At 39.8% G+C, this 23,309-nt stretch overlaps 3 protein-coding genes across 5 annotated transcripts in view; 1 reads left to right on the forward strand and 2 right to left on the reverse strand.

Moving 5' to 3' along the window:
* ripor2 (RHO family interacting cell polarization regulator 2) overlaps nucleotides 1-23,309 on the reverse strand; it is a 324,701-nt gene that overhangs the window by 178,760 nt on the left and 122,632 nt on the right. The gene's annotated exons all lie outside the window — the stretch shown is intronic.
* tpd52 (tumor protein D52) overlaps nucleotides 1-23,309 on the forward strand; it is a 369,330-nt gene that overhangs the window by 35,483 nt on the left and 310,538 nt on the right. The gene's annotated exons all lie outside the window — the stretch shown is intronic.
* znf704 (zinc finger protein 704) overlaps nucleotides 1-23,309 on the reverse strand; it is a 59,447-nt gene that overhangs the window by 21,129 nt on the left and 15,009 nt on the right. For all 3 annotated transcript variants that reach the window (XM_055225106.1, XM_033975463.2, XM_033975462.2), the window contains exon 3: nucleotides 1,476-1,579. In XM_055225106.1, coding sequence (XP_055081081.1) covers nucleotides 1,476-1,579 — 104 coding nt within the window. The remainder of the gene's footprint in view (nucleotides 1-1,475; nucleotides 1,580-23,309) is intronic.

Genomic DNA, 23,309 nt, shown 5'->3' on the forward strand with positions numbered 1-23,309 from the left:
ATCTGTTCTGTATGTGTGTGTGCTTCTGCCTCTGTTCTGTATGTGTGTGTGTCTGCCTCTGTTCTGTATGTGTGTGTCTGCCTCTGTTCTGTATGTGTGTGTGTCTGCCTCTGTTCTGTATGTGTGTGTGCGTCTGCCTCTGTTCTGTATGTGTGCGTGTCTGCCTCTGTTCTGTATGTGTGTGTGTGCGTCTGCCTCTGTTCTGTATGTGTGTGTGTGTGTGTCTGCCTCTGTTCTGTATGTGTGTGTGTCTGCCTCTGTTCTGTGTGTGTGTGTGTGTGTGTGTGTCTGCCTCTGTTCTGTATGTGTGTGTGTCTGCCTCTGTTCTGTATGTGTGTGTGTCTGCCTCTGTTCTGTACGGCCTTCTCTCAGCATCCAAAATACCTGTTTTAAACAATGAAAGGTAGTGCAAAGTGCAACTTTAAAGACAGATAAGGTGTACATTGCCTCTGGAGGAAAATATGTCGTCTATATTTACCAGAGGAGGGGACTTGCAAGTTGTGACATGGACTTGAATCAGACTTGGGTCCCTATTTTGAGGACTGGAGACTTGATACAATGGACTTGTGGAAGACTTGTGACTCGAGCCATTCAGACTTGAACCCTGTGGCTTGAGACGACCTGCTTCTCAAGCAAGTTTTTAGGAAACATTTTTCTTTACAGATACTTTCAGAGCTTAATTTTACAGGAACAAACTGGCACATGTCCCTCCACTTCTTGCTACTATGGGACAATAACTGAAATATCGTGATATCGTATCATCAAATGTTTTACAACAGTATTGGGCTGTCACAGTAAATTGTGTTACAAGCTCACTTCCTTTAATTCATTGTTTTGTTGCAGCAACAGCTAAAACACAGAAACTACAGACAGTAATGATTTGCACTAAGGTCTTGTCAAGGTAAAAAAAAAAAAAAATACGAAAAAAAAATTACAATTCTGTAGACATGCTAATTCTGTTCTGTCTCTCCAAAATACCAAAGTACTGTGAAATTTGTATACTGTTACATCGCCATTTGTTACCATAACTTGATTTAGGTAGTACAAATTAGTGTAAAAAGTATAGAAATAGCAAAAATACAAACTGTGTTTGGTACTTTGGTTTAAGGACATAAAATGACTTGAAGCTCAGAGCACAGGACTTGGACTTGACTTGAATCTGTGGACCACTGACTCAGGACTAAACTTGGACTTGCCTGTCTTTGACTTGGAACTTGACCTGGACTTGAGGTCAAAGACATGAGACTTGTTTTGCAAGACTCAAATCTTTGTCTCACCTATGAAATTTACACATCGTCCAATGGCACTGAGGGTAATCCATCAGGAGGAGCAGTGGGCATTCAAAGGCTCTGATCTTGAGCTTGGTTCATGGTCAGGAGAACGCAGCCTCTTGTCAGTAAAATTCCTTTGCAAATGCACCCACGCGGCTAAAATGATCCCAAAGCGGAATAATAGTTGGACTTGGTTCCACTCACCGCTGACTTTGACAGGAGGGCTCCGGACCAATGGGCTGGTGGACAGACTGGTCAGCACCATGGCTGCTGTCACTTTGTCCATGTCCACTTCTTCCTCTGAACGTCTGAAACACAACACAAACAACAGTTCAATAATGCATAATGTTTACCATTCCAACTACAAGTGAATACATAGACATGGGCTTCTTCTTTTCACAGAACCAGGATTCATTAATGCTTCATGAGTTAATGCCTCAAAATTGACATACACAGACATCACATCAGGCGTCAGTTACTTTTTTATACTTGTTACCAAGAAAAATTACAGTTATAACAATACTAGTTGATCTCCCAAACCTAGTCAATTTGTTGTAAATTAATTGTCACAAACGGTATTAAAATATCTAAAATGATACTGTAATCACAATATTGAACATGTGAGCTTTTAAAAATCTTTCATACAGAATTTCCTTGGTCTTTTAATGAAAATGATGAATTATTTAAAGCAACCAAACTGAGATATTTATTGTATAAGAAGAACTTGGGTCGTTCAACAGTACACAAAACTCATCTGAGACAAAGTTCAAAGAATAACCATGTTTTATTCATTTGTTCGTTCAGTTTGCAGTTTGTTTATGGGACTGCTGCAGTATATAAGCCCATCTTCACCAGTGTGGGATGTATAGGAGCCAGACAACATTTCACACTTCACTTTGATGAGCTGTTTTTTTTTTTTTTTTTCCTCCAAGTCGGCATACCTGTCTTTATTTGTATTAACACATTTCTAATCACATCACCAAGCAGTTTATATTACCGGTTTAGTATAAAGAAGACATGAAGGCCACAGTGAAGTGTAATGAAGACATTTTTCTATGCAATTATTTGTATAAAATGCAAATGTTTTATTTTCTCTCAGCTCAGAGTAACACTAATGACATTCAACACTGCCCTTTGCATGAACTCATGGAAACTGTCAACAAGCTGCTTTATACAACAAACAAATAGTATGATTATGCAGGGGTTTTCTTAACAGCAAATTAGACAGAAGAGGCGAGCTAACTAGACACCGACTTTGTTTACTTTGCTTCACAAAATCTATTACTCAAACCGTATGACAGACGCGACAGCAAAGCCATACTAAGATTTGTCTCTTCTAATTGGTCGACACTGGAAGACTTAATCCCCATGTATTCTCCCGAGAGGCACAATCGCAGAGATCAAAGACATGTCAATAGCATTATTACAGGCACTCTACCTATGCTACATGCACACTATTAGCGTAACAAGTGGTGCGGTACACAGTATGTATGAGTCTGCTAGCTTTTGTCTCTACATCAGGCCATGTGATCAAAGTGTCTCCTCTCTCAGTGATGAAACATCCCACCGCGCGGAGGGAAACATGGCATCAGCCGTCAGCCACTTTTCCACGCACACATCAAACACAAGGTTACGCTTAATTGGTGCAAAGAACAGCTGAGACGTCTGTCAGTATTGGCTGGGAAAATCATTGTTACGATTCACAAGTATGAGAAGAGCCAACTGTACTGGACACGACATCTGTGGCTGATAGCAGTTAACGGGAAATGTGCATGATATTACTAGAAGAAGTGGATATTTTGGAATGTTTGTCAGTGGTTTTGCTCACTCTGAATTCAGCTGTTTAGCATAGGTATAAAATCTACACTCAGTTGACTTCCTGATTGAATCCAATAGGAACTCATAAATCACTGAAGCTACACTTTTTACACATCCCCTGGGGACAACAGAACAAAATGAATATAGAAACTTGGCATTCGTGATAAGAACGTGAGCTTCAAACTAGCAATGTATGTCAATGTTTTTCATTGTGATTGGAAAGTGATGCAACAGCCTATGTATTGCACACAAATGAACACAATTATAATTACACAACATCTGAAGCAACCCAGCCCACAGCAGCTCAGTGTGTAAACATGAGTAAGACACTTGTGGCCCAGACTTGAGTATATTTTTAGACTAGCTTTAAGGTACAGATGCTGCCTGAACGACTGCAGCTTAAAAAATAAACCGTAAAACACACACAAACTCAACTCAAGTCCTTCAGCAAAGACACTCTGCTCCTGTTAAACTAATGACAATATGTTACAGAAGTTTTCTTCCTACACATTCATAATAATACACTGAATTTGAGTCAAAAGTACTTAGTGTTTGCCAATGATAGCGAGTCATGGTCTGGAGCTAAAAAAAAGCAGAAGGGGATTTCCACTGGCCACTCCAAACCCAACTATGCTTTTCCTCCCACTTTCTTAATCACTTTGTTATAATCTTAATAGGGGTCACAAGTGGACGCTTGAAACATGTGCTCTAAAATAACGTTAATTATATCTTTGTTTGAGCAATTAAAAGTGCTTGAGAAGAAAAATCGAAGCGTGGGGAGAGAGTGCTGGCAACAAAGGCAGCCCTGGGCCTCCATTAGCTGATCTCTAATTTATGAGTGGTTCCAGTGTTGAATATGATGTCATTACAGGCTCCACATAAATCAGGCTTTCCCAGTATGAGGACTGTCTTTTCACCGTAACTACCAAATACTGCTGTAAAAAAAATAAAAAATAAAAAATCCTAGTAGTCACCTTGGGAGGACATCATGTGATAGTAGATATCCTCTCTATGGCAACACTGACACACAATAATTATAGCATGTCTGTCTTGAATTATGAAAGAGTAAATCATGGAAAAACACATTAGTGGACTAATAATTAAGATGTGATGTATTTGAGAGAGCAGGGAGAGGGAATTTCCCAAATCGCACTTGTCATTAGCTGCCTTATCAAACTTAACTTCCGTCCGATTCCTTATTATGGCTATAATTAAGCCTGGCCCTATGCATGTGTGTGCAAGACATGTTAAAAGGTTGGACTCAGGAGATGTAGCACCACAGTTAATGGATTACTAAGTAAATTCTGATAAATGAATTTCAGATTTCTTTTTTTTTTTTTTTTTTTACCCCTCTGTGCATCTTATACAGTAATGAAACATCTTCCCATATCTAGAACCCCAGGCGTGCACAAGAGCAGACATATATGGTTATCAATGACAACCAGAACAGCACGTACACAGCTTGTTTACTAATGCTGATAACAGGCCATAGATCTGTGTAATTTCATTTCAATCTGGCTTCTGGCTATTCATAAAAGGAAAATGAGTTCATCTTCAGGGAGCGAATAAACATATACTATTGAAGGTAATAACATTTTTACTGGGTTTAAAGGCGGACAAGGTTTTCTTAATGACTTCAAATAATGTCATTTTGCTCTTTAATTGCTGTACAAGCCACATCTACATTTAGATTACTGCTATAATCCCCTCCCACAATGAGAAGTGTCATGGCTGCTCACCTTATAACTGCATGTTGTCCCAGATGGTCACGCTTGTAGAAAATGGTTTACCTCACTGGTTCTTAACTGGTTTGACTGTTAGAGGCTTCTTTCTATAGTGATTGAAACCAGTTAAAGCCTGACATTTTATTAAAGGCAAAGACCAGCTGAAAATCTTTTTGTGCAGATTTATTTTGTGGTGGTGAAATCCTCTGTGGGTCATCTATTGTCCTCTTTGGTCATGGGGCCCATAAAGACACAAGGTCACATTTCATAGGAGCTTCACCTTTTCCCAAACAGTGTGTAACACCAAAGTAGGGCAGTTGCAATCTCCCTGTTTTATGAAGCCTCCTGATTTAAACACATTCGACTTTCTGATATATACTCACTGTAGAAGATAGTCAAAATAAATTATAAAAAGCAAAATTGGTTCATCAAAACTAGGTCACAATAATCGAGAATAAAATGGGTCAGATGTACAGGCTTGTTGAGATTTTTGGCACACATTCTCAAACCTATTATTGTAGTAATCATTTTATCTGATATAAATTTAAAAGCACTACACTGAAAAATTATCATTGAGTGACACAGACTCCCACATGATATGAAAATAAAACATTACCCTTATGTATATATTATGGTGTGAAAATACTGACAGCCAAAGAGTCTAAATATAGATGAGATTTAGGGATCCACCTGGTTAGAGCAGCTTAAAGTTAAAACAACAGCTCCCTCTTCAGGGGCTCTGCTGGCTTAGAGGGCTGAGCCGAAATACTGTGACGTCACTCACTGTGAGATGCTGAATAATTTTGGGATTTTTTTAGAAACAGGGAAATGTGCGGAGGGCAACAGCTTCTGTGTCGCACTACATCAGGAGAGGAGGGGCTGAGTCCAGTTTCTACAAAAACACAGGACCATAACACAGGCTCAAGTTCCTCTGGTCACTTTGGTTTGATGATTAATGGAGGAACAGTGAAACAGGAATTTGGGTGCTTAATGTTTTTTGCTTATAGGTTCTGTATTTTATATTTTAAAATCTTAATCCATCGAGGAATGTTTAGCTAAAAGCCCCACACCCAGCTTTTTTCCCATGCTGATCTTGCTCCAGTACAGATGTATTGCAAAACATTGTATAATATTTGGATCGAATTGTAGTGTTTTATTTTTATTGTCTGATAATCAGGAAGTGAATTGTTAGCATGCTAGTTGTTGTTATCACTACTGGTTGGCCTCTGAAAGTTGTGAAAAGCACTGCAGTGAATAATTAGGACGCTCAGAATGCATATGGTAAGTTTTAAAACATTAAAAAATATTTATCGAAAGCATGAAATGTAAGTTTCACCGTCAAGGACCCTTCAATGTACGTGATACAGAATAGTGCAAATCACTTCCAGTATTCACAATATTATGTAAATTCACATTAGCTAAAGCAAATATCTATCCATGCTTCATACATAAAGAAGTTATACAAACAACATAAAGAAGTTATACAAATATTTTCAAAAGGTTTTTTTGCTCTGAACAGCTTGAGAAGCACTGATCAAAAATATATATTGCTTCCATAGTTATGAGTACCCTGTCATTGTCACACCCCGTTGTCAGTTGTCGCTTCAGTTATGGTCATAAAAACACAACTCACGACCCGTCTGTACCATTATTTATTTTGCAGCTCACCATCGCATGCAGTAAAAACCCTTATTGTGGTCATAAAAAGGATAATTCTAATAAGCCATATGCCGCTCTCCACAATAACACCAACATCATCTCCCAGATGTTTGTGACACCTGGCCCAGTCCTCTACACTGCCCCTATGTATATCACAGGACACCGGCCTGCATGTTCCCCCTCACCGGAAATTGAGTTAGAAAAAACATACCGCTAATACATGACTCTTTGTGATGTTGAGAGGATAACATCTTGATCATAAAAAATGAAGGTGTCTCCTACCCACCTGCCAATCAAACGCAGTGCCCTTCATGCATGTTAACCTCATGTCATATGCAGATGCCCCTTTATGAGTTTTAGTATGTGAGAAGAAAGACGATCAGATGAATAACATGGCCTATAGGAGCATGTTGCTGATTTATAGCTGCTTATTGAGGGCGGAAATAGGCGTCATAGTCCAATGCTTGTAATAAACGAGTATAAAGACCTCCCCGAGCAGACTTCAAAGAAAGACGTGCCAATCCAAACACGCGCGCACCGGCAGCCATGGAGCGTGGGAGGCAGAGTCCGGCAGGGGTGAAGGGAGAGGGGGGAGAATGGGTGTAATAGTGGTGTAAGGTGGTTGCGTGGGGGTGTGCTTGGTAGTGCCGGGCCATGTTTCAGGGGAATTCCTTCAGTAGAACCACACCTCTGCTGCCATAGTTACCGGGAGATTGATTTGGCGAGACACAGATAGTGAAATTCAGTGTGGGTACTTAAAAAGACCTTGGCCTACTTTGTCTGAGAAGTGTGTCTGGAAAGGTTTGGGTAAAGTAGCACGAAAAGTGTTGGACAGGTTCTGGGGAAGAGAGCAAGAAGGAAAACTCTCTATTTAACAGTGCTGGAGAAACAAGGACTGAACTTGGCCACAAACTCAAATCTTATATTCGAGTTGTAAATGCTCTATTCCCCAAAATGTTTCAAAAGAAAGAATCTAATGATATATGTGTTAGGTAAAAAGGAATGTCCAGTATAGTCAATGAATATAGCCTCCACCACTCTTATTCATCAGTGTCTGCAAAAGTCTCATGATGAAAAAAAAATTTAATTGTGATATTGTGTAATTTTCTGACAGTAACGGTGATTAAAATGTTCTGTTCAGTGTGCACACAACTCAAACTAATACTAGACTTGTGTCTTTATAAAAGTCTATAGTACGGGCACAAGATTTTTCTATTGGAAAGTTTGGATATTTTGTTCTTTGAATTGGTACAATTATCGAAGAATGTCCTTCAAACTCCAATTTTGATGTGATTAATTGTGCTTGTTCTGTGAAGTACTATGGCTGACTTCTATGCTTGACTTCAGAAATTACAGGACTGTAACTCAACCCAAGTATAAAAGTGTCAAGTTTATGAGTCTCGTTTTATTCATATGTATATAGGCTGCTACTATATGAGCTCTGTGGAACATGCTGGTTGTCAGTTCTTTCTTGGGCACATCTGCTTCGGGGAGGCACACACATGAAATCAAAGGGCCATCTCACTGCAGCCATAACAACATATGCAGTGGCCTGGCAGCCCGCTCCTTGAAATACAAGCCATGGGCATCTCTCCCTCACACGCACTGGTCCAGTGAGCAGCAGCAGTGCCAAACCAACATCTGATTCACTGTAACTGGAGATTTACGCTGAACTCTAGCCCAGATCACTGCTCCCACATAGACTGCACTTAACACACATCAACATACCCACACTCAAGAAGGAAACATACTGGACGGAAGACATGTGTTTTACTTCTGAACTTATTTCAAACTGTATTATAATGGCTACAAACTAAAAGTACCAAAAAACGAAATCAAAACTAAATTACTAGATATAATTAAAGTAGATGTATATAAAAGTTGGCATCCCAAAAATAATTAAATTAAAGATGCCTTTTTTGATGCAGGGTCCACAACCTTTTTTTGTTTGTGAAGAATGTTATTGCTTAGCCTGGAATTTTCCATGATATGGCATTAAATATATTGTACCTCAATGGCAAAAAGCAGCAAACTCAACAAAGCCATGTTACAGGTCAGATCTGCGGAAAGATAAGATTGGTCACTATAACAGGCCCGAGGCCAGAACAGACTTACTGAGGGTGGATTTACAATATTCTTCCGTTAAGTGCCATTATTTTATGCTCGTGAAATGAGGATGCAATCCCCCCTTTTGCTAACCTCGCACAGCAAGATGGATTCTCTCAATATTTGAGTTCACAAACTCACAAGGATCCATCTTGAGAGATTGGCACTGTACGGTTAAGTGGGCAGGCCAACTACAGAGCAGCATTGAGGTTTGTGTGGAAGCCAAAGGCCAAGAGCTTAAGTGAACCAAAACAGACATGGCAATGCCGACAGACGTACTTCAACTTAGTTTAGCATCAATACAGACTATTTTGTGAAACACGTGCAGAAGGTAAGCACTTTGTGCATTTATGGACAGGGAAGATGTCTTTGCTTTTCCCTCAACTGGATGTAACAAAAATTTGATTTTTCAGCTTGTTCCTCTGCCTCGACCAATCAGATTCAAATAATCGTCATGACATTTCACGTTTTCTGATCGCTTTCACTGAGAGCCATTCAAGACTGATGTGTAGAACTCAATTCAGAGTGCCACACATATCAATCCGGTGTGAGCCAAGTTACCCTTTTGCCCCCTGTAGACCTGGGCCTGCACTATAAAGCTATTAAGGTTTTTTTGAGCAATGAAAACATCTGTAACTAAATAAAAAAACAGACTGACATGTCTAACATCATGGTGCAGATATTTCAAGGAAAGCAGTAACATCAAGGGTGGCTGACCTCCCACCAGAAAAGTTACATTGTGTGCCCTTAAGTTGATACAAAAAAATACAGATTATTTTAAATCATTCAAAATTATTCTGGCAAACAGCATATGCCTTATGTGTTGGCTTAATCTCTGAGAGAATGTAAATCATCTAACTAACATACAGTCTGCACTCTGCACTTTTATAACTTATAAAATCACTACTTCAGTTGATTTTGTTTAGACCTATTATCAGCTAAATTGAACTGTGATTACATCTATACAGCGATAAAGTAAGACAGAGTTGAAATGCACCCACCATTAACAAAAAATTATTTCATGTTTTGCATTAGCATTTGATTTACATTAATTTCAGGCAAGAGAAGAGTCCTAACAGCATGAGTTCACCACTGTAGATACTGTACAAGGAGCAGAGTGCCAAATCTGTGGTATCTTCTCAAGTTTAAAAATTCATAAAACGTTATGGAGGGGCATCAGAGGGTTCTGGTATTAGCTGCACGATTCCCCTTTGATTAGTGAGGCCAATGAAGACATCAGGAGCAGAAGCTGACATCCAAAGCTGCGAACATCAAAGGGAGGAGCAGAACTGTGCTGAAAAAATCATTTTTACAAAAATATCTCAATTCCAAAACCTCATTTTATAGATATAGTGAAACACAAGACGCTGGTGGAATGGACTCCCCTGAGGACTCCTGGAGTGTTTCACAAGATGTCTAAAATTTCAAAAGTACTATGTACTGTGATAAAATTGGTTTTCAAGAGGCTATGTATGAACAAAGAAAGTTGTGCCATCGTGTATTCATTTTCTCCCCCTTGATACAAGATAAAACAAAACTAGAAGCACTCGGAGAGAGCAGACTTCTGCCAAAGGACTGACACAGACAAAGATATAATGCCCAGGTCAAAATTTCATATCAAACATGTTTGGAGAGAACAACTATATTTTTCTATAAAAAGATATTTTGTTCTTCACAGAGGACAGCCTTTGTGATTTGATAATTGCAGCAACTCAAATTGCTGTTTCGATTCGATTACGATATATTGTGCAGCCTTAATTTGCACAGTATTCCCATTGTTTTGTGTTCCATCCCTTTTCCCTGGAAACCCCCTCCGACATGGCGCTGATAATCAAGTCAAAACCAACACAAACCATTACATCCTGCTTTAATGCGGTGAAAAAAGAGTGGTTTGAATGTATAAGGCCGGTCACGTATGGATTGGTGCAGATGATCCAGTCATTAAGAGCCAACAATATTATTGCTGAGAGCCATAGCATGTCTAATCATCTATATTTGCTAACTGCTAATTAGCTGATTACTCATTAGCATGTTCCCTTGTTCGACGGTGAAGACATCTTTCTACTGCGCTGTTGACAATTTCCCTTTTTCAAAACGGATTCGGAGAGACAGCCACAAAAGAGCAAAACAAGGCGTGGCGTACATGATCTGGGCATTTAGCCAAAGCTCTGTGTGAGACACTTCCTCATTCAGATGGACAGTTGCAGCTGTGTTGATCTTGTTTTCATGTGTCTTCCAGGGGCTGTCCATGGACGCTTCATGTTAAGTGAAAATCTTGATGGAATTATGCAAAACAATGGTTGGACGTTATGATCCATGTCAAAATAGTGTTAGATACACACATAAATCTTCTAGGAGTTCAAAATTCTGGATTGTTTAAACCATAAATCCCAATAATGATGCTGACGTCAGGGCTGAGTATAATGGAAATAACCTTGTGATTCTTGAGTTCAGTGTCGTGTTCATAGACGCCATTTTAAGAACTTTTAACCACCTAAAAGATATATTTTCTATGGTAAAAGTGCAGATTTTCCAACACTCTAAAATAGGGCTGTGGAGATATGACAAAATAAAAATAAAAAATTCCCCTCATATTCATTAAGCATGATTTTCATTGTATAATATTTTGTTTTATTATTAATATTAGTTTGCAAGCATGAGCATATCTGACTGACGCTTAGAAATGACTGAATCTCGATCTTGGTTAAAATTCCTACTCCAAAATCTGTGAATAGGGTTTATAGATTCTCCTGTGAATTTGGACGGCAATCTCCAAGTGTCCAGTTTCGGCGCCTTCTTATTGCATTCACCGATCACTCGCTGCAGTTGCTTGTTTTCATGAGCATGTCCATTTCGCTTCTGCCTTTGTCTCGTCTGCTCCACAAAGAAGCCTCGGAGAGCTTCTTTTTTACTACAAATGGATGACAATAACCCGGCGACTTGTCAAATGTAGTTTAGTCAGTGTACGATTTCATTAAGGCTCGCCGCGCTGCCTCGCTCTTTGTGTCTTCTCTAGTATCACAGAAAATGTCTCCCAACTCGGCTCTCTTTTAGCCTAGTTATCGTCAACACGATCTCAGCAAGGGGAGCTCCCACAAACACTAAAACAATGGCAGAAACACTGGTAATTGGATCATATATGCAAACAGGGATGCCATGCGCAGAGCTAATAGGGCACTTACATGTAACACAAAGCCACACAAATGCACAAGATAAGATTTGGAAATTCCCTTGGGGCTGTTTTTCCCCCATACCCACCAGTTAAAGTTTAATGCCTTGTATCATCTCACTGACACTCTGACAGTACAGTGCTTAATCAATTATTCAAAACAATCATACTAAATTTATGTATTTTGAAGCTCGGAAACTTTGAAGGCGGCGATTGATGTGTTGCAAAATACTGGACATATAGCGGATACTATGGATTTTTTGGACAGTACTGACAGTTTTAGCATGTAGAAAAGAAGGAAAAACTATCCAGAAAAATAGTCATAGATATTTTAGTCAGAAGAAATAATATATGACACAAAATATTCAATACATTTTTAAAGAGTTCCCAAAAAGACAAAACTGCATACAACATCAGCTTGATTTTCTTGTGGTATACTTTTACAAACTCAATATTTTTGTGTTTGAGTTTGAGTGTTCATGTGCAAGCAATAGAATGTGACAATGCAATATCTTTTGTGAATGAATAAAGTTGAGTTTATGTCTAATTCGCTGTAACAAAGGCAGACAGACCACGCGTTGAGTTGGTGAGCAGGAAAGACCCAGGTAGTTTAATGTACGTGTTTATATAGCTCAGAAGTGCTGAAGGCAACCCACAGCAGATCTCCAGTGTGGATGTCAACTTGACGTATATAAGTCCTGATTCCCTCTCATTTCCCAGCCACAAAGACGGGAATTAACCCCTTGAGCGACGGAGGCGGTGAGGAAAATGATCGGGGCGCTCTCTCAGCTCTACTTTACCTTTTAATACAGCTTTTGATTGACACGCACAAGCACATCAGCTCTGCCCCAGATTTGCTCTATAGGTTGAGGTTCTCACTTATGTCGTCACCCTTTGGGCACTGGGTGAACACAGACACACACGTGCACACGCTCTCTCAAACACACACAATGCTGAATCCTTATGTCTCAGATTGATGTAAGAGGTTGGAGGTCCCATTTATGTATCAGCAGCCTGTGGGTTCGTCCCGCTGAGCTAACAGGGTTTGCCTTTGTTTAGATTCAAGATGAGATGGTTGAGTGACAGGTAGAAACACACCTGGGGACTTATATAATCATATGAATACGTGCAGTTAGGCAGACAAATTGGATTTTATTGTAAATTTAGTTTAGTTAGTTTGAATTATGGCAGAACATGGTTGGAGTTGGTTGCTAAATTAAGCAAGCTAAAAGTTGAATACTTGTCTCAGATCAGATCACAGTTTTCAAGGTAGAGAACATTTGGATTTCAAGAGCCTAGTACAAAGAGATTTTACCATTAGTGCTTGAATACTGGCTGGCAATTACTACAGGATGTCTGTCAGGACAGCAATGAAATATATTCAGGTGAGTTGGAAGAATGAGGGAGTCCACATGTTTCTTTAATGTCTGTGTCTGTGTTTGTGCGTACGTGTGTGGTTGGTTAATTTCATTTGAGACTTTTTTTTAACCAAATGTCTTAGATGTAGATACATTGGTAATTTGATCCAACATTTACCCTTGGCTTGATCTACAACTTCCCTGGTTTAAAGCCTAAGAGTAAGATAAGGTTTGTTTACAACTGGGACACTTCTTTTCATCTCTTTTATTGACTCACATTTCATAAGGTTGCATATATCTTTTAATGTTTTTGAACAGATCCCATGTGTCGACTCTAGTATTGTATCCAAGTCGGTCTTTTAACTTGAAACAAAAATAACTTTTCTTTAAAGGTTTTATATATGGCAGACTACACCTAAAGATACCTGGATTATAGGAGGAAAGTGGTTGCGATATACCCTATAAGAAAGTGATAGTTAATGATAGAGACATCTTCAGATTGCAGGGGGAGATGATGAGGTTGGTGAAGGGGATAACCTACTCCCACACACGGCAGAGTGATGGGCTTCCCCTGAATTGATGTTGCAGTTCGTCTTAATGAGCACAGGGAATACTGGGGCTCATGGCACGGGCTTCTCATTTGGCCTTTTAAGTATGTGTGCAAATACATCGCTTTGTGTGTGTTAGACGCTCGCAAGATCCTAAGAGTGTAGACAAGAGAACGTGACGGTGGTTTCATTAGTTTTTTTGGTTATGCAAATTAGACATTTTTTTGAAGTGATACTTGACCTGACTGAAATATGGACCAAAAATGGCAAGTTTGCTCACTGAATGAACAAATAAGTTAATCATTAGTTGAAGTACATAAATTTCAAAAGCTCTTTCTGGTTGAACTGCAAACCTTAGATCTTCTAGAGTCCAGTTCAGCATATAGTCTGCGTGTTTTATAAAGTATATGTTCAATTTTTGTGTTTTGAGTCTTCTATGGGTACTGTAGGCATTCACTCAAATCAAAATCTACTTGAATTCAGTCTTTTTGTTCAAGTCAAATATAATGAGGTTTTGAAAGAGCAAAATAATAAAGAAGGAGGAATTAAAGTGACTTATTTGACGTACTGTATAGTTGTACTAAATCTTCTCACACACAAGACTCTTTTTATTTGCTTGTATCTCATGACATGTGATTTGTTGTAGATGATTGCACTTCATAGGGTTGTAAACCTGCACCTAATAAAGTGACCGGAGTGCGCGTATAACCATATGGGGGGGAAGAGCTGAAGGGGTGGTGGGCTGTGGATGCAAACAAAAGAGCATCTATATGAGAGACAGAATGACCTTTATAGCCCCCTTCTCTCTCTCCATCTCTCTCAGCTCTTTCTTCTTCTCCTATTGTAGTCTTCCTCTCACCTGCCACACTGCATCCTCTGCCTCCATCTCTCTCCCTCACGTTGGATAAACAAGCGCCATCCATTAGCCGTACAGTAGCAGAGACGCGGTAAACAAAAGGAAGTGACTGGAGAAATGAGCTATCAGAGCAGCGTGTCAGGTGTGCTGTAAGTGATGAGAGCAACAGTGTGGAGCGGCCAGGAAAACATCAAAGCCCCTCTCTCTCTCTCTCTCTCCTCTCTTTCTGTCCGAGGGGCTTCTGCTGCACGGACTCCTCCTAACGCTCTGTGGTCTGGAGTCTTTGTGTTGTTTGCAGAAATACTACCAGGTCGACATCTCAATCCTGACACTCGGTTCAGCGAGGATATCATGACCACAAATGTGCAACTAGTGTTTCCTTGTTTTGTCTGAGGAAAAGCTCAACTTGTAAGAAAATGACAAGTGTTAAAATGATACTGCAAGAATAACTACGCTTGAATTAGTCTTAAACAAAGCATGAACAAAAACTTAAATCATAATGAACAAATAGTTTAAACTGTAACTTACTCCTAAACTACTTAATTAGGAATTTACTGTTATTATTATAAAGTGGTACTGAACGTTGTCTGTGCGTTTCTATTTCTGAATGCAACAATTTAAAGTAGTCTTTCTTCTAATGCTCAACTGTAGCTTTATTTATTTTCAGGGTTAGTTCGGCATAGGTTTGTGGTAAGGTTTTAGCCCCTCGAAATGTATCTGACCTTCGTACGAGCACATGCATTTCCATCTCGTTGAATTAAACGTACATATTTTTAAAAGAATAAAAGTAAACAGAAAATGTATATTGGAATTTGGTAATATCAAGTTAGCAAATCCTCAATTGTTATGAAGCTTTGCAAATTAAACCGCCACCTTCCTACTACACACTGGAGGGGCTATGTCTCTCCCCTGGCCTAGGAATGCCCTGGGGGTCCCACCGGAGAAGCTGGAGGAAGTGTCTGGGATGGGGGAAGTCTAGGAGTCCCTGCTTGGACTGCTGCCCCCGTGACCTGGCCCCGAATAAGCAGAAGGAAATGGATGGATCTTCTTTTGTTTGGTTGGTGTTATTAACAGGTTCATTGTTCATTGCCAAAGATGCTAAGATAAAAACAAGCATGGTCAAAACAAAATCATGAAAAAGATCCAATATGGCAGTAAGCATATAACTGTCAATCAAATCGCTTCATCTTCTGTTGTTTAACGTGCAATAATCTACAGCTAGACCTCTGCAAAAGGTCAGGAGATGCTCAGAGACCAGACAGTGAGATCAGAATTAAAACTGTGAAAATATATTGACTTTCATTGTCAATAAATTGTGATATTTTTCAAAAGCAATTGGAGCTTGGTTGCCTCATCCATGAACCACCACTACACAATTGACATGCTTAATATTATGCATACATACAGATGAAGTCTAATCCTTACTAATACAGGCGCGTGATTCTGTGTTATTACTGCGATTAAATGTTTTTCCGCTTAATTTCTCAGCGATTAGCAGAAGGTGCTCTTTTGGCCTCCATCAGCGGACCACGTCGGCATCTTCATTATGTCTGTTTAGCTCGGGGTTTCAAGGTAATAATGGGGGTCACGAGGTGCCCCTGGCCTGAGTGCTGCTCCTGCCCCCTAGATGGATGCATACACACACAAGGAACTGCCAATAAGTCCCATAAAGCACAAGGCATAAACAGCACAAGCACCCTTTTATCACCACTGAGCTTGATTATCAACACCTTGGCGGTAACTACAGCAGGCACACAGCCGCACACTTCCACGGGATGGTCCCAGGAGGCCAATAGGAACCGGCCTCTTTCCCAATTACACCTTGAGGAAGAGAGGAGGGGTGGAGGATTTGCAGTGTATATCCCATATATGAGTGTGTGTGTGTTTGCTAAAGGTGCTCATAAAAGCCCCAGAGATGGCTGTGATGGAGGGCATTATAAAGAGCTATCAGGTGCTCCCATCACCTCCCACAGCCTCCGGGCAGGACAAAGGAGCTGCTTACCACTTCAACATTTACCTAAAGGGCTTTTACTTACAGCCCTCCCCCCTTAACACTCTCCCCTTTCACCGACTCCCTATTTCCCCTCAATCCACTCACTTTTGGTGCAATTTCCGGCAATTACAGGCAGATAAAGTTAAGAGACATGTTTACTGCTTTAGAGGTAGAGGCTTTAACTCACTGACACACAAACTGCCATTTTCAGATACAAGATGATTGGATGAAGTGCATCAAATAAAATAATATATATCTTGGTTAGTATTATAAGATATCTATAATCTGTCAAGTATAAGAGGGTGGTGTGATAGTGGGGAGGTTCTACGTCTAAGCCCAATACCAAATCAATATGCAATTCAACACAATCAAACCCCAGGACCCCAGGAAAATAAACAACATACAAAAATGTGATATTTGATGATCAATATTAGAATATAAAGGTCAATTTGTTTTAACTATAGCAATACAAAGTGATTTAATTTCATAAGGATGTACCATGAAGGCAGGCACTGAATTTCCAGGTCAAAACAAAAACTAGCTTCAGGATGCAAACATCACAGCGCAGAAAAGTTAATTGCGATTACATTTTACATAGTTTCCTTTTGCATTTGCTGCCACTACATTAACTATACATAAGGATACAATGCACAGCTGTAGAATTGTAGGTCTCAAAGCAGGAAGTCCTTGAGATCCCATGAATAATTGATGGATGAAGTTAGGAATGATAACTCACAGGGGTGTTTAGATGGCTTTTGTTGTCTAGAGAGGGGCTCTATGGCGGGGGAAGGTCTCCATCAGGTGAGCATCATCTCTGATTAATTTACTGCCACTTGCCATGAGGATGTGTGCCGCCGAGCGTGAAAGGATAGGCGTCGCCACCAAGAGATTGGAAGAGAGGAAGACAGAGAGCTAAAGAGGGTCAATCTATTCCTTTGTCCTGCTCCAAGATTCCAACAAAGACGTTAAGAACCTTCCAGGTGCTGCAGACCTATTGTTCTCCCCAAAGCAAAAGGCAATATGATATGGTTAGAAGTATTTCCTCAAATCAACACTCATTTGCATTCTACTTTGAACCTTAATCCTATCAGATAAATGCGGCATACCAAGTTTTAGTATATGATGCAACTAAACAATCAAATTTATTGAAATTCCTTGCATCATGAAGAACAAATGTGGTTGCCATTGATTGGTTGAAAATGCACAACGCTAATAACCCAATATGAGTCCAAAGCACAAAGAGTTCCCATAACATTTCAAGATATCTGCTTTATAAATTTCATAATTTTAAGCAACATTTTCAAATTTTGCATTAAAATATCACTTTATCATTCAAGTTTTAAAGGAACTGTCATAAAAAGGGTATAAATCACTGAGCCACTTGAGATGAACAAAGAGTGACAGTCCCCAAACGGTTTAAGGGTAGCATAATGAAAAAGATCTCATATTGGTGTTTAGGGTTGCACGGTGCACGCAACAAACTAATCAATAAGTCATACACAAACAAATACAAAAGCCTCATATTACAACCACGTTATTGATCCCTCAATATTGTGTGGGGCATCAGCATTCTTAAGACTAGCGTGCACCTCATTTTGAGGCGGATTGCTTTGACCTACAAAACGATTTCCGATCCTAAACACTACACGAAAAGAGCATTGACGTAACTCTATAGGAGCCCGTGTTGAGAAATCTTCTGAAATACGCTTGAAATTCACAAGGCTCCTTCCATCACCTGTGTCGTTATGCCACTCACGTCTTCAGGTCCCAGCGCTTGCACAGCCACAGGCGAGGGAACCCTCTGATGGACGGCTTTAGCTAGCTAACGTGCCAATTGTCACTTAGCATTTGGGTCAAAGCAGCTTCGTAGCTTTGCTTACTACTGACAGCTGCAAAAAAAAAAAGGTACAGTCCGAAGTTTTGGCCGTGAAATGTAAAGGAATGTCTTTGTGCCGATATGTGCTAGCGAACTTACGATTAACTGCTAACCTCTCACTACATAGATTAGCGTAAAATGATTGGCATATTTGCATACATAATTAGAAATGCTAAAGACTTGCAAGTTTCCCATGTTAATCTATAGTCTTAATTGCATGAATTCCTGATTTTCGGTTGACACGTATAACCAATTAAGCAGAAACGAAATTTTTCAAACATGTCAAGTGATGTTTACTGTGAAATCCTACTCAATTGTTTGTCAGGCGTAGAGTTGTAGAAGCTAGTTGACTGCGCTTGTCGCAACCGATTTCTTACGCTATATAAGTTAGCCATATAGTGTCTCCCTACGCACGCCTATAGCAGGGGGCTCTCGCTGTCAGTCAGGAGGAAAAACTGTTTCCCGCAAACACATGCACAAAGAAGGCAGAGTGGAGTGGTGGTGGTGGAGGAGGAGGTGGGGTACAGGACCAGACAAAGAAAGGCAGAGGGAGGGAGATCCTGAGAGGAGTACTGAGGAGTGAAATGAGCGGGAAATGGGGAGATGGCACAGATAGGGCTACGCTGAGTCCGGGGGAGGTGAAAGACAAGACCAGAAGTAGGAAAAAAAAAAAGCGTACAGTATAGGGACAAAGGGATGTCCATTTGGGAGAACAATAAAATGATGATACAAAAGCGCCAGAGGAGTAATAGACAAACCTAAACAAAAACAGCTTTGAGTAAAATGTTTTTGTCAGGGGTAATAAGTAAGACAATATATCTTGAGTGAAGACACAGAGCTGACCCAAATAAAAACTAATATCAGATTTTATAGTACAATTCAGATCCCCCACATTGAGCTTGGTGTGTTCCAGAGTATATTTGGCATTTGGGCAACTTTCTGAGAATTTTGGACACATAAAGACTGTCTATAGTGTCTACAAATCCTAATTAAACCAACAATTGTTTGTAAGTTTTTCTGTATGCAGTAGCGTATATGTTGAATGATGTTTATTCGGGTATGGGGGTAGCAGAAAGTCACTGGCTTCGGATTACTTGTGGCTGGTTTGAACTTGCATGTCAAATTCTAGTTTCAAAGAGCTAACTTAACACTTTGCATAAATAGTATGTCTTAAATAATATGCCATAAAAATATAAGGCTAAAAGAATACAGACTAATAAACTAGTGAAGTTACAATATATAACTTGAACTATATTTTTACCATATACTTAACAAACCCTTGAGTTTGCAAGATACTACCTCATTTAACTAACAAAGAAGCTACCCGAAGCTGCTATGAAAGCACCAGTGTTTACATAGATGTCAATGGGAGGTCATGAATTATGCATGCTATATGGCGCATGGCTATGTTATGTGTGTGCGCATTTGTGCATGTTTGCAGACCTAAACTCCAGGAAATATGTGTCTGTGTGTACGTCTAGTGGGTGTGTTATGCTTCTCCTCGTCAGACTAATATGTGCCTCAAACTACAGAGAAAGAAGAAAGAGAGTAGATAAACTGCTGGTAAACATAACACTTGCACACTCTAAGTTCTCCAAGCACTCCAGTTTGGCAGAACATTTGAGTCCCACCCGACCCAAATACAGTCCCTCTGAAAGAAGACCGAGGCCAAGTTGAGCCCAAATCAAAACAATATTAAGCTGAAGTGCAGATGCTGGTGGAGCGCACGTGACCGAAGCCACTGGATCCCATTGTTTACAGGAAAGAAGAGGAGCAAGTGGGAGGGGTGACAGATATGGAGTTAGGGCAAACTGCAGCTTTGTTGATATTAAGAGCTCCCTGATGGTGGGGGTGGGGAGAATGTTTGGATGTTACTTTACCATTAGGTGCACAATTTATTGCAAATGTACAGTTGCATACATTTAAATATAAAGTTTCAGATTTTGAGCTGTTGAACTGTTAGATAGGGCTTAAATCTTAGTCTTAGATCAGACCTTATTGCTTTGCAGTCCAAAGCATTTCATGTAATCAGAAAGTACATTATAAACAACATTATTTAAAATTGTTAAAGCATACCACAGTTTACTCATCTCATGGAGCCCACTGTGCAAACAAGTGAAGTTTCGCTGCCTATACATTCCAGTTAGCACTTAGCCTAAACGCTAATTGCTTCTTTATGCAAAACCAGGGAATGGCAGCAGATAATGATAGTACGGGACGAAGCGCTACCTACAGGGGGCAGCGTGTGTTTGGGATCAGGCAAGGGGCTCGCAGGTGAAATCTCTGGAGCTATGACAAATGTCTTTGAAGAACAAAAGACGACACAGAGTGAGGGAAGAGGGGAGGGAGAAAATATTGCTGGGATCCCCTGCAGTGGAGCAATACAACAATTGAGGCTTTATCATGTTTGAAAGGTGGGCTGGCGTGTGGCAAGGGCCAATTATGATGTGATATGTTAGGGAAGCAGCTGGAGACCCCATTTTGAGAAAGTTTTGACAATTTTAGACACAAAAGCTTTGCAGGCATTCAAATGTCATAATAATTGACACAATGAAGTCACTGCAAGAGATCTAAACCTATATTTAGTGGATGGAGAAAATTTAGTTGAGAAGAGGTAGTCAAACAAGTAAGCTAAGGCAGAACCAACAAAGAGTGCAGAGGCGTGCACTGTGTCAATTTCATCTTGTAAAAACATTAGCCGTTTTTCTTCAGTTTCAGAAAGTCAACAAAGGGAAAGGCCACATAAGCCCTTTACTTGAAGAACAAATCTTTGAAAATAAATCAGATGGTAAAATGGATGTGTTAGCCTCCTAGCCAAAACCGTGTGCTGGAAACAGATGATGGATTACCTTAAAGATTTTCTCTTTGAAAGTGCTCCGGGACTTATTTACCGCCCGGGTCTGGTGCCTACTCACAACTCCAGATCTTATTGAAACCAGTGCTCCGCGGCGCACCCTGATTGGATTATGAAGTAAAAGGATATTCCAGCGTTGTCCTTTTTGGGAACAGTTTATGTAGATCAGCCGTAGCAGATGGCTCTTAGATGTCAGAGTAACAAATGGCTAACTTTCAATTAACTTTATCGTTCCCTCCTCTCAACATAAGGTCTTTGTGTTTGTGGGAGGCTTCTGAGGAAATGTTTGGCTTGAACCACGTCTGACAGTTTAGGATTACAAACTGTTGAGATGCCACAGAAATTTGCATTCCTAGTTGGCTCACTTTGCTTTGTACCATAAGGGAGATTTGACTTGGCCAAATAGATTAGAGATTTTTGACATGTTTATTCACAATGTTTGTTGTTAACATTAGAACTGAAACAAGAAAAGTTTGATTTTTTTTTATATGATGTCAAAGAAACGGCAAAATGTTCAAAGCTGAGAAGTATTTTATTTGACAGACATTTTGTATTTAAGTGAAATTGCATGTTAACTTTTAACAGTAATTTATCTGGCTTGTGTTCTATTAAAGCCACCACTTGATTTTATTGTTCCATTAAAGCTTATAAAGCAAAGAGAAATATGACTTAGGAAAGAAATATTCACATCCTGGATGAACCGTAACTCATAGAGGTCTATTTGAATGCGGATTCAATTAGCACATACCAAATTAAATATATCACTTACTTCTCTTATAATCTAAGTGCATAAAGCAATGAGTGGTGCTTTTATGCCATGTTTTTTCACAGATGAAATTCAATGCCGCGGCACTAAAGCCATTACAGGCTCACCCGTGGTGTATATCTTTTCTACATCTGTTGGTCCAGAAGGTGTATGCATGGCACATCTGGGGATTCCTCACTAATGTAGGTGTCATAGTTTTGATTCATTACGCACGCCAGGATCATATGAGAGTACTGTAAAGCATTTTAAAGCCGGGGTGGGCTCCTGACAACAACTGGTGTGGAGTAGTGTGCTTTCAGCATGGGTCCCTTTAACCGTGTGACAGGTGGTTGGGGAATTCAAGGTCACTTTTTCAGCAGCCAGTTGCCGTTGTTGTCCTGTCGCTACACTGGGCTAATTGGCAGGTAATTGGTGTTCTTCTGTGGTCAATGATTTCTCCGTCATTACACCAGTTCAGTCAACAGCGAGTGTAGCACAACGCTGCGGGGGAACTGTAAAGATTGTACCAATGATCTTGTTTTGTTAATAGTGTAGAAACAAAAGACACCTGTGCTTTGACTCAGAGGAGAATCCAGATCCCAACAGGACCATGCACATGTAGGAACAATAGGACTGCAGTGACAGCAGCAGAGGTGATGCATTAAGTCATTAGTGCCACAATGGTAAATAATAATCACATTAAAGGCTTAGGATGGGCCATGAGTAATCTTCTATATAATCTAATGTAACCTAAGGTCCTTTCTTTAATCTGTTGTTGTTGCTTAATTGCATTTTATACATTTTGTTAACTTTGCTAAACATTTGGTTAGAATCTGTAATATGGTAATTTAAATTCTAGAGATAAAGGAATTAAGCTAAATATTGCATACACCAATTTTACCAGGTCAATCAATCACATTTGAGAGATTAGTTAAACAATATGTACCTTGCAGATATGTTCTCTTGTGGGAAAATGAATATGTATGAATACTTAATGCTCTTCAAAGTGGAGTGTCCAGCACAAAAGAGAGGCTGGCGTACCTGCTGTAATAAGATGGACTGCTAATAAATGGTGGACATTAAGACATGCATTAACTTCAGATCCGCACTTGTGGTGTCACATGGGGGACCTCCATATGTGCAAGCCCCCCCATCCTCTGCTAAAGCCTGATAAAATTGATGAGCGACACTCAAATTAAAGCAAGGCCACAATTATGACACCCTCACGCCATGCTCTTAATTAGTATATCTCCATTTTAATTAATAAAGCCTGTCAGTCTGACAGATATCAATAATTCACAACAGGCAGGTCTATGAAGCTTCAAAATGGAT

The sequence above is a fragment of the Periophthalmus magnuspinnatus genome, chromosome 11, assembly GCF_009829125.3.
Source record: "Periophthalmus magnuspinnatus isolate fPerMag1 chromosome 11, fPerMag1.2.pri, whole genome shotgun sequence".
NCBI classification, from domain to species: domain Eukaryota; kingdom Metazoa; phylum Chordata; class Actinopteri; order Gobiiformes; family Gobiidae; genus Periophthalmus; species Periophthalmus magnuspinnatus.